Below are 14129 nucleotides of genomic sequence, written 5' to 3' on the forward strand. Positions count from 1 at the left end.
ATTGTCTTTATCTTGAGTACATGTCATTCTTTTTATTGGTAGTGTGTCATGTGCACTTGGGTTACTGGCAATATCATAGAGGGGTTCATTATGCAGTGACATTATGGTGTAGGAAGTTTTAGATTTGTTTTGTTGTGTATATATGACTGAGATCTTAGTTGTACTATGAAATTTTTATCTTACAATCACATGTTGATATTTGGTAGTGATAGTTTTTCCCCTACATATTTCATGTGTTGTGAGATGTGTGTCGTAGGTTATCATGTGAAAGTATTGAACAAAATATTAATATTTATTATATTTGTATAAAATATTTGGTAAATTAATATATATAACATATTTTGTATTATAACTTTAATATTTAATTACAAGATAATGTAAAAAAAAAAAAAAAAAAAAAAAAAAGACAATGGACAATGTAGTGAATATGATAAATTAATAAATTTGAAGGTAAGGAATTTTTGAATTGTAAAAAATAAAGATAATAAAACTAATGAAATTATATATCTTTTTAATTTTTTTTAATGAATAATTTTTTTTAAATAATGACATTATAGACATCTATTTCTAAATTAATTAAATGCATATATATTATTTTTGTTGTAGCTACTAATTTATTTATAATTTAATAAGAGTAATAAAGTGACGTACATACTTTTTATCCATAATAATGAAATCATTGATTTTTTTAAATTCTCATTCATTGTTGAGACATATTGTTTTGATGGTTAATTTGTCAATGACAATTGCTACAATTGTTGGCAATAGAGGATGATAATAAATAATTCAAAGTATATGGTTACAATAGATATTGTTATAATGATATAGTAAAAATTAACTTACAAATTTCTTTAGAAGTTTTAATGTATTGATAAAATTCTTATGTGTAAACTTGTTCAATTGGAGTCAGTGGGATGTCAACATTGCCAATTCTCTGAAAAATGGTCATACCGTTTTAGAGTACATATGTAATTATATTTATGATCAACAACTTTGTAGTTATGTTGCGCATGTCTGACGATGATGTAAGAACAATTTTGTTCGATAAAAAAAATAGTATAATATTTACAAAGTAATTAAGTATAATTGTAACATTATAAAAATACATACAAAAAAAATATTAATACCATAATAACCTAAATCACTTCAATAATGCAAAAGCATAATTGAAATATTAAGTTTTGTTCTAAATAATCAAAAAAGATTAATTAAACCAAAAAAAATTAAACCTAAATTTGTTTGTTTTTTTTTAATGCAAGAAAATCAAATGATTTTCAAAGTTCATGATTTATAATATTTGATACTAAACTTTGACTGCTATGTATTTAGTCCGGCTAATTATTTGACCAAAGTTTATGTTAAATATTATATTATATTTTTTAATACATTTTAACATATTCGTAGTATATGTTTAGCAATCATGCCAACTCTAATTGGGATGTGGTTCGAACCTAAGACCTTTCTTATAGAAATTAATAAGTGAAGAATAATAAATGTTTTAACGGAATTTAGGGTTATTTAAGGGAATAAAATAATATAATGGAGGGTAAATAAGAAAAATCATTAAAAAAAAATACTAAAATCAAAATAATATGAACCATTCATTTTAAGAAACAATTATACAGTCATTTTTTTGTTCCAGGCCTAACATTATTGGCTCTTATTAGATTTGTAGATAGATTGTAATACATATATTTGAAATTGTGATACTATTTAGAATAAAATTGATTGTTTCTAATAATAAATATTGTAATACGTATAACTGAAATTTTGATACTTACTTGCTCAGTTGTCTACCATCCGGCTCGTCTGATCTCGTAAACAATAATCCATGAGATTGTCACACAAGTTTTTGCCTTTTGCAGAATAACTTGATGCGGAATAATAAGAATACACATATGCTGCAATTCTACAAAATGTTATTGTCCAAAAAAAAAAAAAAAAAAAAAACACTTACAGTCAATTTACAAAAATAAAGGAAATAAATGACATATCACAATCTAAAGTTATATAATAATGATCAAAAACGCCTTTTATGACCAAAAAAAATAATTATAGCTAGGAAGCCATCTCAGGCCATAAAACATGCGACTAAACTATATTAACTTTGTGATGATTTACACAAAATATGAAGTACTTAGAGAGATATGACTTACCTGCATCCATGAATCCTATGAAATTGCAGAAGAAACTCCCATACACGTATATTGATTTTCTCCCTCTGTTGTTCTACTTTCTGAATTTCTCAATAGACCAATGTCCAATGATCAAACACTTGACATTTGGCTAAGGATGAATGAGTCTTTGTCACTCAATCACACCCCAGGTTGACAGACTCTTGATGTTGAAACTACAACTGGCCTGGCTTTAAACCATCATCTCCATCTTCCAATATCCCCTCACTACTACAACACTTGAGAAGCGGTGAAACATCGCGCTCACTAACACTTATTTCTTTTCCATTTCCTGATTGAGAGCTGCAATCCAGGAGGAACCTCAACACCTCTCTCATAGCGGGTCTTTTAGCAGGATTTGCACCAGTACAGAATATCCCCAGCCTGAACACTCCACACATCTCATCAATGTTCCCTGCCTCCTTTATTTCCTCATCTAAAGCATCCTCAATGGGGTTTCCTTCTTGAACGTAGTATCGCACCCAATCAACTAGGCACCAATCCATATCTCCATCGTTCGGCTCTCTTCCCGTCACCAGTTCCAGAAGTATCACCCCGAAACTATACACATCAATCTTCTCATTCACTTTTCTAGTGTGTGCATACTCTGGAATAAGCATTAAAGTAAGGTTAGTCATAAGGTCAAAGACTGAAATGAGAAACTTTTCGGAATGAATGACAAAAATGGGAAGGTTTTAAAGTCTGCAAACTTACCAGGAGCTATATAGCCAAAGGAGCCAGCAACTGTGGACACTATGTTGGGATCTCCATGCTTTATCAATGTTCTGGCGAGGCCAAAATCTGCAATCTTGGCATTGAACTCTGAATCTAGAAGAACATTGCTGGATTTCACATCTCTATGAACAATTGGTTGTGAGCAATTGTGATGCATATAGGACAGCCCTTGAGCAGCTCCAATTGCGATGCGTAGCCTAGTAGGCCAATCCAGGAATTGCCCGGGTGGTCTTCTTTTTGCATGAAGCCATAGGTCGAGGCTGCGATTTTCCATGTATTCATAAACAAGAAGGTTTGATTCTTCACTTGAAATGCAGCACCAAAGCTTCACTATGTTGGAATGACGAATTGTGCCCAGTATCTCAACTTCTGCTTGAAACTCCTTCTCAAGCATCTCATCCAGCTTGTGGTTGCTCCAAATCCTTTTGACAGCAACTTTCTCTCCATTACTCAATGGCACAACATAAACTTTCCCTGATCCACCACTCCCAACCTCATTTTTCTCTTTTAAATTTGGTATGATGTTTGATTCTGTGAAGCTTAAAGTGTGGAATGGTGTGAGCTTCCAATCTTTAACCGATAATGCTCGTTTTCTTTTTTTGTAACTTATGCACACATACCCCATATATAGAATGACCACTACAAATAAAAAGGCTGCTATACTTCCTAGAATGGCAATAAGTTTGGCTGAAATCTTGTTGGATTTCACAGTTTTTGTTCCACAATCCCTGAGGCCTAATGAGGGGGTAGTAGCACAGAGACCAGTATTATTCAAGAATCTCTTTCGAAAAGCTGCAACTTCAAATTCATCAGGGATTTTCCCAGAGAGATGATTGGAGGACAGATTGAACGAAGCTGTGTTCAAACGACCTATTTCAGGTGGGATTTCCCCGGAGAATTGGTTTTCAGACAGGTCTAGCTGATTAAGGCTTGGTAAAAGACCTAGTGCTGGAGGGATTGTACCGGAAAGCTGATTTCTACTGCATATCAATGTGGACAATGACTTCCAAGATATAATATTTGAAGGAAAATTTCCAGAAAGCATATTCCCATCAAGCATAAGGACTGATAAAGATCCAAGAGCCGTGAGTTCTTGAGGAATTTTACCTTTCAAGAGATTATTGCTTGCCCTGAAGGTCTCTAGGTTGCTCCAAGAAGAGATTTCAGGTGGAATTTCACCCGAAAACCGGTTGTTGCTGAGATCAACTAGAGATAAATTTGATGCCACCTTTTGTGGAAGCTGACCAGTGAACTGGTTATTGTTAATCAACAACCTTGTCAAATTCCTAGCTGTCCACAAACCATCAGGAATTGTACCAGAAAGATTGTTTCTCTCAACCCTGACTCCTGTCAAGGTGTTGCAATCCACAAGTGATTTTGGCAGCAGACCGGTGAGATTGTTGTCAAAGACAAACATGCCAGACAACACCTTATTATCACACAAACCATCTGGGAGTGATCCTGTAAGATGGTTTGTGGAAACATCAAAAACTTGAAGCATCGAAAATCGACCAAAATCTGGTGGGAGTTCACCTGACAGATCGTTCTTGAAAATTTTAACAGTAGACAATGCTGGCAATCTCCCTAAGCCTACTGGTATTTGGCCTGATAATTGATTCATGAACAAGGACAATCCCCCCAACTTTGCCAGATGTCCGAAGTCTTCTGGAATGCTCCCTGTCAGGGTGTTATTAGAAAAATCAATCACATTCAAATTCAAGGCCATAACTGGGCGAGGAATAGGCCCTGACAACCGGTTCTTGTAGAGGTAAATCGTGGTCAAATTCTTGAGCAGAAACAAGTCACTGGGAATGTTTCCACTCAAGTCATTTGTGTTTAAATCCAGGAACTCTAGAGCTTCCATGGCACTGATATTTTCTGGGATTTTGCCGATCAAATTGGCGTGTTGCATCCAGAGGATTCTCAGTTTCTTCAACTGGGTAAAACTTGGTGGGATTTCCTGTGGTGAAAACGTATTCCAGTTCAGAACAAGAACTTCAAGATTCAACAAGTTGCCAATCTCTGAAGGGAATGAGCCATTTGTCACCACTCCAGCTAGCTGAAGCTCCTTTAGACCTTTCAGGCCTCCAATTCCAGCTGGAATTCCACCCATGAACCCGTTAGCAGACAGATTCAGAACCTGGAGCCGAGGCGAAAGCTTGGTAATATCATCAGGGATGATGCCATTGAAGTTGTTAAAAGAAAGGTCCAAGTTTTCAAGGCTGGAACAATTGTACAGAATTTTAGGAAATGGTCCAGGGATATTGTTGCTGTTGAGATCAAGAAGGGTCAGATTTTTCAGGTCACAGATGAAGGGTGGGATTGTGTGATTATTGATAAGTAGCCCACCAAGGTGAATTCCGGTGACCACGCCGTTCCGGCAGGTAATTTCCGGCCATGTACAGTGGTCTGATGATGAAGTCCAGTGAGAGATATTTGGTGGGTTTGAAAAGTGCTTCTTTATATCAAGAAGAATCGATCTTTCAGAAGCGGTGTCACTAGTTTGGGACTCTACATATAAAGGAAATGTGAAGATAAAGACTGCGAGGAGGAGGATTTGGGTTGATGATGATAAGGTTTCCATTGGCATTCTGGCACTGATTTTGAGGTTTTCTTTTTAGAAAGTATGAACTGTCGGTTCTCAAAATTGTGTTGATAAACCTCAAAACCTGTTATTCTTTCCAGTGTGATTGCCATCTTCTTACAAAAAGCCAATTTATGGGTTGGTGCCTGGTGGGAATGCTCCAATGCAATCATTATACTAGTGGTCTTCCATTGAAGTGGATATATGGCTAATTGGAGGTCCCTCCATTTTGTCATTTTGAATGGTTGGATATGATTATTTTGATAATTGTGTTATAGTGGCTCCACTTCATTTTTGTTTTCATCTTGCTGTCGCTTCAATTGGAGACAAAGTGATAGGCGATTCTTTGTATCTATCTATCAGTGCTCAGCTGGACGAATGCGCCTTTATGTCCTTTCACCAAGTCGTTGCGTTTAAACAACGACATCAATTTGTTGACTCGAGTAAACGGTAGACTTCGTAATACAACTTGCGCAATGACTTGCGGAACGTTATACTATGAGCACATGCTTACCTTGTAAGGTGGGCGCGAATTTATACTATTAGCACGTGCTCACCTTGCAAGATAGGCAGGATTCCATATCTATAATTTTTATATTGTAGATTTATAAATTTTTTACTGTAAATCCATAATTTTTATATTGTAGATTCATAAAATTTATACTTTAGATTCATAATTTTTAAATAATAGATTCATAATTTAAATACAGTAGATTCATAATTTCTATATAGTAAATTCATAATTTCTATACTACAAATTCACTATAGATTCATAATTTCTGTATTGTAAATTCATAATTTCTAAACTGTATAGTTATCAAATTATTAACATATAGTTCTCTGATTTGTGAAAACAGAATTCAACAATTAAAATTTAAAGTATAAATTTTATGAATCTACAGTATAAATATTATGGATCTACAATATAAAAATTATTAATCTACAATATAGAAATTATGGATATGAAACTATACACACCTTTCAAGGTGGGCACGTGCTCACGGCATAATTTGCCATGACTCGCAGTCAACTTGGAAATATAATATGGAGTAATATTTTTTAATATAATGACATAATCCCATATTCCACATTGTGACATTATTGTAATATATAGGATGTCAATTTCAATTTCTCTTGTAAATATTTAGACAAATCCAATTTCTATTGCTTACTGTTTTTTTTTTTTTTTTTTTTAGTAAGTCGTGGGTTAAGTGTAAGTCTTAAAAAAAATTAAAATTTACGGTGGGTGGAGTTAAATTTGGGTTCTATATATAAAACCCACCTATAATTCCACCTAACTCACCTTTTATATATATATATATATATATATATATATATATATATATATATATATATATATATATATATATATATATATATATATGTTGTAATGCAGGTTAGTTGGCCTTAGACTCCTTGAGTTTGGTGAACGCTTGAAGAACAAAAGCAAAAGAAAGCAAAGGAAAAGAGTAGAGATATATGTGAGATGAATTCTGTATTCTCATTAGCTCATTTCTTTAGTTTACAAGAGTACAGAATATAAAGGACTCAATGTAATAAATACAATAAATGTATACAACTGTTACATCCGTTACATTCCGTTACAAATACAAATGTCCATAAATAGTGGTTTTATAACACTCCCCCTTGGACATTATTTTGCCATAATCATGCCTCGTTAAAAACTCGCTAGAAAAACCCTGTGGGAAAAACCTAGTCAAGAAAAGAGTACATGATATATGGATAATGCATGTGTTGCTTTGGTTGCCTCATTAAAAACCTTACACTGAGAAAACCCTGTGGGAAAAAAAACTCAGCAAAGGGAAAAAGAGTACAACTGTAAACCTTCTGGGTTTAGGTATAAAACATAAGGATAAGTCTTGATCTTCTGGATCAAAGTGAATAAATTGATCTTCTAGATTAATAATTTTGTTACATTCAAGATGTTGTTGCTCCCCCTAAAGACAACAGCCTTCCTAATCTACGCATACCAATTTTGTATACATACTTTTCAAAAATAGATGTAGGTAAGGACTTAGTAAATAAATCTGCCAGATTCTCACTTGACTGGATCTTTTGGACTCGTATTTCACCACTCTTCTGGAGTTCATGTGGATAAAAGAATTTTGGTGTAATATGTTTGGTGAGATTACCTTTAACATATCCATTACTCATTTGTGCAACACATGCTGCATTGTCCTCGTACAGGACAGTGGGGATCTTTCCATTATTCATTATTCCACACGAGTCTTGAATATTGTGTATTAATGACCTCAACCATACACATTCTTTGGAGGTCTCGTATAAGGCAATAATCTCAGAATGGTTTGAGGAGGTAGCTACTAATGTTTGTTTAACTGATTTCCATGAAATAGCAGTACCTCCAGAAAGAAACACATATCCAGTCTGAGATCTAGCATTATGCGGATCAGACATAAAGCCAGCATCCGCGTATCCCACTAATGTGGTGTCTTGGTTTCTTTTAAATAGAAGGCCAAGATCCTTTGTACCTTGCAAATATCTGAGGATGTGTTTTATGCCATTCCAATGCCTTCTGGTTGGAGCAGCACTAAAACGAGCTAGCATGTTTACTGAAAATGCAATATCAGGTCTAGTGCAGTTGGCAAGGTATAGAAGTGCTCCAATGGCACTTAAGTAAGGAACTTCTGGTCCTAGAATATCCTCATTATCCTCTTTAGGTCTGTACGGGTCCTTATCAACTTCAAGTGATCGGACTACCATTGGAGTACTAAGTGGATGGGACTTATCCATGTAAAATTTTTCCAATAACTTGTCTGTGTATTTGGATTGGTGTATGAATATTCCTTCAGGGAGGTGCTCGATCTGCAGGCCGAGACAGAACTTGGTTTTTCCCAAGTCTTTCATTTCGAATTCCTCCTTTAGGCACAAGCATGCCCTCTTGACGTCCTTGCTCGTCCCTATGATGTTTATATCATCTACATAGATTGATATAATACAGAAACCATCAGTTGATTTCTTTGTAAAGATGCAAGGACTAATATCTTTATTTTCATATCCTTGTTTTAAGAGGAATTCACTCAATCGACAATACCACATTCTTCCTGATTGTTTTAAGCCATATAATGACTTTTGTAGCTTTACGCTGAACATATTTTTATTTGTATTTCCTTTACATAAAGGATTTTGGATGCCCTCAGGTACTTTCATATATATGTCAGCGTCTAGTGACCCATATAAATATGCGGTCACAACATCCATTAACTGCATTTCTAAATTCATTTTTACTGCCAACGATATTAGATAACGGAACGATGTGCCATCTAAGACAGGAGAGTAAGTTTGTTCAAAATCTATTCCGGGTCTCTGTGAGAACCCTTGAGCTACCAGTCTCGCTTTGTATCTGACCACCTCATTTTGTTCATTCCTCTTTCGTACAAATACCCATTTGGATCCTACTGGGATCACGCCTTTAGGGGTAAGTACAGGAGGACTAAACACTTTTCTTTTATTTAGCAAGTTGAGCTCAGCCTCAATTGCTTCTTTCCATTTCAACCAATCGGAGCGCTTCCGGCACTCCATTATAATTTTTGGTTCTGGATCCAGATTATTGAAAGAAATGTGAAGAGCAATTGTAGAGGCGAATTGGTCGTCGACGACTGTTACATTTCTATTAAGATTTTCTCCTGTTTCGAAAAAGTTTATGGCAGATTCTATATTTACTTCAACCAAGTCTTTCTCATTTGCTATCATATCTTGGTGAAGGTGTTCCGTATTCCCAGTGTTAGATTTATTTGTAGCACGTGCATTTACACTGGGTATTTCGTCTTCAGGACGATTTTGGAGTAACTGTGATTGTTTATTGTTTTTAATTTTCCGCGGATTTACATCTTTTGCACCAACTGGTCTTCCACGCTTCTGGCGTCGGATAGTGTCGGTGTTATTATTTGGTCCTTTGGGGACAATTATCCTTGATGGAGCATTTTCTGCAGGAATATAGGACCTAGTTACTCTTTTATAATCAGTAAACGCATCTGGCAGATTATTTGCTAGTTTTTGCAAATTTATTATTTTCTGAACTTCAAGTTCAGTTTGACTAGTACGTGGGTCAAGATATTGAAGATCTTTTTCATCCCATGAAATTTCGTGGCATTTTTTCAAAACTGGGTTTTTCTCTCCCCCTAATGCCGGGAAATGATCTTCATCAAAAATGCAGTCAGCAAACCGTGCAGTAAACTGATCTGCTGTCATAGGCTCGAGGTATTTAATGATAGAAGGGGATTCATACCCAACATAAATACCTAATTGACGTTGCGAGCCCATTGAAGAACGATGCGGAGGTGGTATAGGTACGTAAATCGCACAGCCAAAGACACGCAAATGGGAAATGTCTGGCTCATTACCACGTACAAGTTGTAGAGGGGAATAATCGTGATATGCAGTTGGCCGGAGTTGAATTAGGTTTGCAGCATGCAACACTGCGTGTCCCCAACAATTTACTGGTAGACTGGACCGTTGTAGTAATGGTCTAGCTATTAGTTTAATTCTTTTGATAAGAGATTCAGCTAAACCATTCTGGGTGTGGACGTATGGTACAGGATGTTCCACCTTAATTCCCATGGCCATACAATAATCGTCAAAAGCTGACGAAGTGAATTCACCAGCATTATCCATTCTTATGTTCTTAATAGGATAATCGGGAAATTGGGCATTCAACCTAATGATTTGGGTTATGAATTTTGCGAATGCCATATTTCGAGTGGACAACAAACACACATGTGTCCATCGGGTGGAAGCATCAATAAGGACCATAAAATATCGAAATGGTCCGGATGAAGGATTAATTGGTCCACAAATATCACCCTGTAGCCTCTGCAGGAAGACAGGTGACTCAAAACCAATCTTAGGACGCGAGGGACGAACAATAAGTTTTCCCTGTGCACATGGAACACATGTGTAATCTTTTGTAGAAAGAATGTTTGTCCTAAGAAGGTTATGTCCAGTTGAATTTGAAAGAATCCGGCCTATCATTGTTTGCCCAGGGTGACCTAAGCGGTCATGCCATAGACTGAAAGAATGTGTATCTTTAAACTTTACTGCGAGTGCAACGCAGGAGTGCTGGGGCCTGATATATGAATAATACAGGCCTGAAGAAAAGGAAGGAAGTTCTTCAATTTCCTTTTTCTGGTTATTGACCGTTTTGGTCAAAACAAGGAATTCGGTATTGTTTTTAGTTTTAGTTTCTATGTGGAAACCGTTGGACCGAATATCCCTGAAACTGAGCAAAGTTCTTTTTGATTGAGGATATAGGAGGGCTGAATCAATGATCAACTTTGTTCCTTTAGGAAGAATAAGTGACGCTCTGCCGGAGCCCACAATAGGGATGTCATCATTCGCTATGGTTGAAAGGTTGCCTTTATGTTCCTTGAACGTTTGGAAAAATCTCCGGTCTGTCAGAATAGTGTGCGTAGTCGCACAATCAACCAAGCATAGGGTTGATTCATCTCCCATATCTCTAAAGAAAAAGGAATGGGTATCAAGATAATGTCTAAGAAGAATCCATTGTATTTATTCAAAAAAAAACAAAAGAGTTCAAAGATAAGGGATCCATTATTCATATAGGACAAAGGAGTTCAAATATAAACATGCACGCAGGCATGAAGTAAAATGGATGTCCATAAGAAAAAGGAGAGAAAAGAATAGGAGTATCACTCCTGATCTCCATAATCAGCTAGTTCATCGCCTAGCAGGTCATCATTCCCTAAGATGAGGGCATTTGCTTCAGGCAAAGATGATTGCCCAGAATCTTTCTTCTTTTGTCATCCTTCTTGCTGGAGCATCTTTTGGTAAGCCTCGACCAGATGTTTAGGAGTCCTGCATGTCCTAGACCAATGTCCTTTGCAACCACATTTATAACATGGTTGCGACTGACCAGAGTTCTGTTGTGACTTGTTTGGTCCATTTCTTTGAGTTTGCTTGTTCTGAGGACGGGAGTTACTACCGCTAGCTCCCCCTCTGCCACCTCGCTTTGGGCCCCTGCCACGACCTCTCCCCCTTCCCCGGCCTCGACCCTGCCGATTGTCGCTCTGCTGGGCAACAGTGTGTGCTTCAGGCACAGGTGCAGCGCCAGTTGGACGTGCATTGTGATTATGCATCAATAACTGGCTATGCTTTTCAGCCACCAGTAAATCAGTAATGAGCTCTGGATGCGTATTATACTTTGTATTCCTGTACTGCTTCTGGAGCACAAGGTCATTTGGATGGAACGTGGATAGAGTTTTTTCAATTAGATCCTCGTCCGTAATTATTTGCTTACAGAGCTTTAATTGTGACACAATTTTGTGTAGGGCGGAGTTGTATTCAGTCACAGACTTAAAGTCTTGAAATCGGAGGTTAAGCCAATCATGTTGGGCCTGGGGTTGGACCAATGACGTCTGTTGGTCAAAGCGTGCATTAAGAGATTTCCAGAGGACATAGGGGTCTTTTTCTGTTAAGTATTCATTCTTGAGGTCGTGGTTGAGATGGTGGCGGAGGAAAATGAGCGCTTTTGCCTTCTGGGCTGCAGTGCTCGTAGATGTCTCTTCAATGGTGTCCAGCAGTTCTGTAGATTGGAGATATATCTCAACATCAAGTGCCCAAGTGAGGAAATTGCTTCCATCGAGGGCGAGTTCAGCGAATTCTCGTTTTGCGAGAGCAGCCATTTCTACAGAAAATATTTGAATGAGGACCATAAAAAAATGGAATGTGTGGCCTAGTTTATTTCAATAAATGAAAGGCCCAAAGAAAATATTATATATCATGCCCCAAAAAAAATGGTCCAAATAAATTAGGGGCTTGAATGAGAAAAAAAATAGCCCATGAATGATGGTGGTCCAAAAATGAAAACACTGGTCCAAAATAGAAATATGCAAGAAAAGGAGGGCTTTAATAGAAAACCCTAGGCCATAAAGAGGAAAAAAAACGCTTCTGCGTTTATTAGGCTAAAGATGAGGCATTTATGTTATGCCACCTCTTTCAATTAAACCGAAGGGGAAAAAGAAGAGGCCTTCAACCATCGATCGCCATCACCGCAGCCACCATCTTCGCGAGCCACCGACGGTCGCCATTACCGCGGGAGGAAGTCGGTTGTCTCCGCCACCTCCAGCCACCGGTTTCTATCGCCGAGCAGCGTTGCCGCCGCTGTCTCCGATCGTGCGAATCGATGCCGATCGTCATCAACCAGCGTTGCCGCCATCCCTGACCGTACAGGATAGGGACGGATCGTAGATCGAAAGAAAATCCACACGGATCCAGGTATGAAGTTCGAAGAAAAAAAATCTATAGATATTCTTCGATTTTTGTATATAAATCTGGGATGCTTAACTCATATACAGAGCATATAATCTAAAAAAATATATATAAGCATACAAGCATGTACAAATTTCTGTAAAAGTATATGTATATATACACTTTTTTAAAAAAAACGAGAAATTTGTTTATCAAAAAAAATTTATGTGTAGAAAATTTCTATATACAGTTTATTCGAAAAATTTAAGCAGAAAGAAAAAAATGAGAAATATGATACCATTGCTAGATAGTGAAACACATGCATACACAAATGTCTGGGATAAGCTTAATCATATCCACTCAAAGTTAATTAGACAATTGTTTAAAAATTTGGTTGATAATAACCATAAAAATTTGTGTTCAATTCTTCATAGAAATTATTTATTGGTTCTTTTAGTTTAAACAAATCAACTATGAACAATCTATGTTTATTTATCTCTATGTTGATTTGAAAAAAAACATGATTATGAGAGCCAGATCGACAAGATTACCTTAACAAAGGTTTAATCGGAAAAGGGATACAGTAAAAGAAAAGGGTTTTTTTTTTTCGTATTCTGGAAAAAAAATGTTAAAAAAACAGTGCATATAATATCATAAGCATTAAAAAAAATACTATAGCAAGTATATGGATATAAAAATACATATTTACGGATGCAGAAATATATATATTACCAAAAGGAACATATAATCATATGATCATGCTTTCATAAATTCACAAAAGCATAAAGAATAAACATATGTGATCTCAGGCATCCGAAAAAAAATAAGATATATATAAGAAAATAGAAAAATACCGTTCACCGGGGGTTAGAGCGTACTGATAACGTGTTGTAATGCAGGTTAGTTGGCCTTAGACTCCTTGAGTTTGGTGAACGCTTGAAGAACAAAAGCAAAAGAAAGCAAAGGAAAAGAGTAGAGATATATGTGAGATGAATTCTGTATTCTCATTAGCTCATTTCTTTAGTTTACAAGAGTACAGAATATAAAGGACTCAATGTAATAAATACAATAAATGTATACAACTGTTACATCCGTTACATTCCGTTACAAATACAAATGTCCATAAATAGTGGTTTTATAACAATATATATATATATATAGAAAATTTCAATTTTGATCCATTGACTATTGCAGTTATGTTAATTGCAACACTTGACTTTTGAAAATGTTAATTTAGTACCTTGACTATGCAATTCTTATCAATTTTGGTCACGCCAGTCAAATTACCGGCCAAATGTGATCGGAATCTTTTAATTTATTTTAATTTTTTTAATTTAGGGACAAATTGGTAATTTCCTTCTTCTTCCTTCTTCTCCATCCTTCTTCTTGGT

The 14129-nt window shown here is 36.1% G+C and overlaps 2 protein-coding genes and 1 long non-coding RNA gene across 3 annotated transcripts; 1 reads left to right on the forward strand and 2 right to left on the reverse strand.

The window, feature by feature from the left end:
* Positions 1-1855: 1855 nt before the first annotated feature.
* LOC109171121 (receptor-like protein kinase HSL1) lies at positions 1856-5650 on the reverse strand. The gene is made up of 3 exons (XM_019320249.1): positions 2889-5650; positions 2157-2781; positions 1856-1909 (listed from the first exon to the last, which is right to left on the reverse strand). The coding sequence occupies exons 1-2, from the start codon at positions 5497-5499 to the stop codon at positions 2351-2353; spliced, it is 3042 nt and encodes a 1013-aa protein (XP_019175794.1). The 5' UTR covers positions 5500-5650; the 3' UTR covers positions 1856-1909; positions 2157-2350.
* A 5530-nt stretch (positions 5651-11180) lies between these two features.
* LOC109171112 lies at positions 11181-12173 on the reverse strand. Its single transcript, XM_019320242.1, has 2 exons — positions 11405-12173; positions 11181-11233 (listed from the first exon to the last, which is right to left on the reverse strand). The coding sequence occupies exons 1-2, from the start codon at positions 12171-12173 to the stop codon at positions 11181-11183; spliced, it is 822 nt and encodes a 273-aa protein (XP_019175787.1).
* Positions 12174-12501: 328 nt separating this feature from the next.
* Positions 12502-13884, forward strand: LOC109171126. The gene is made up of 2 exons (XR_002052535.1): positions 12502-12765; positions 13638-13884. It is a non-coding gene; the product is annotated as an uncharacterized LOC109171126 (long non-coding RNA).
* The last annotated feature ends 245 nt before the right edge of the window (positions 13885-14129 follow it).

This window comes from Ipomoea nil, unplaced genomic scaffold, assembly GCF_001879475.1.
Source record: "Ipomoea nil cultivar Tokyo-kokei standard unplaced genomic scaffold, Asagao_1.1 scaffold3394, whole genome shotgun sequence".
Taxonomy (NCBI): Eukaryota; Viridiplantae; Streptophyta; class Magnoliopsida; order Solanales; family Convolvulaceae; genus Ipomoea; species Ipomoea nil.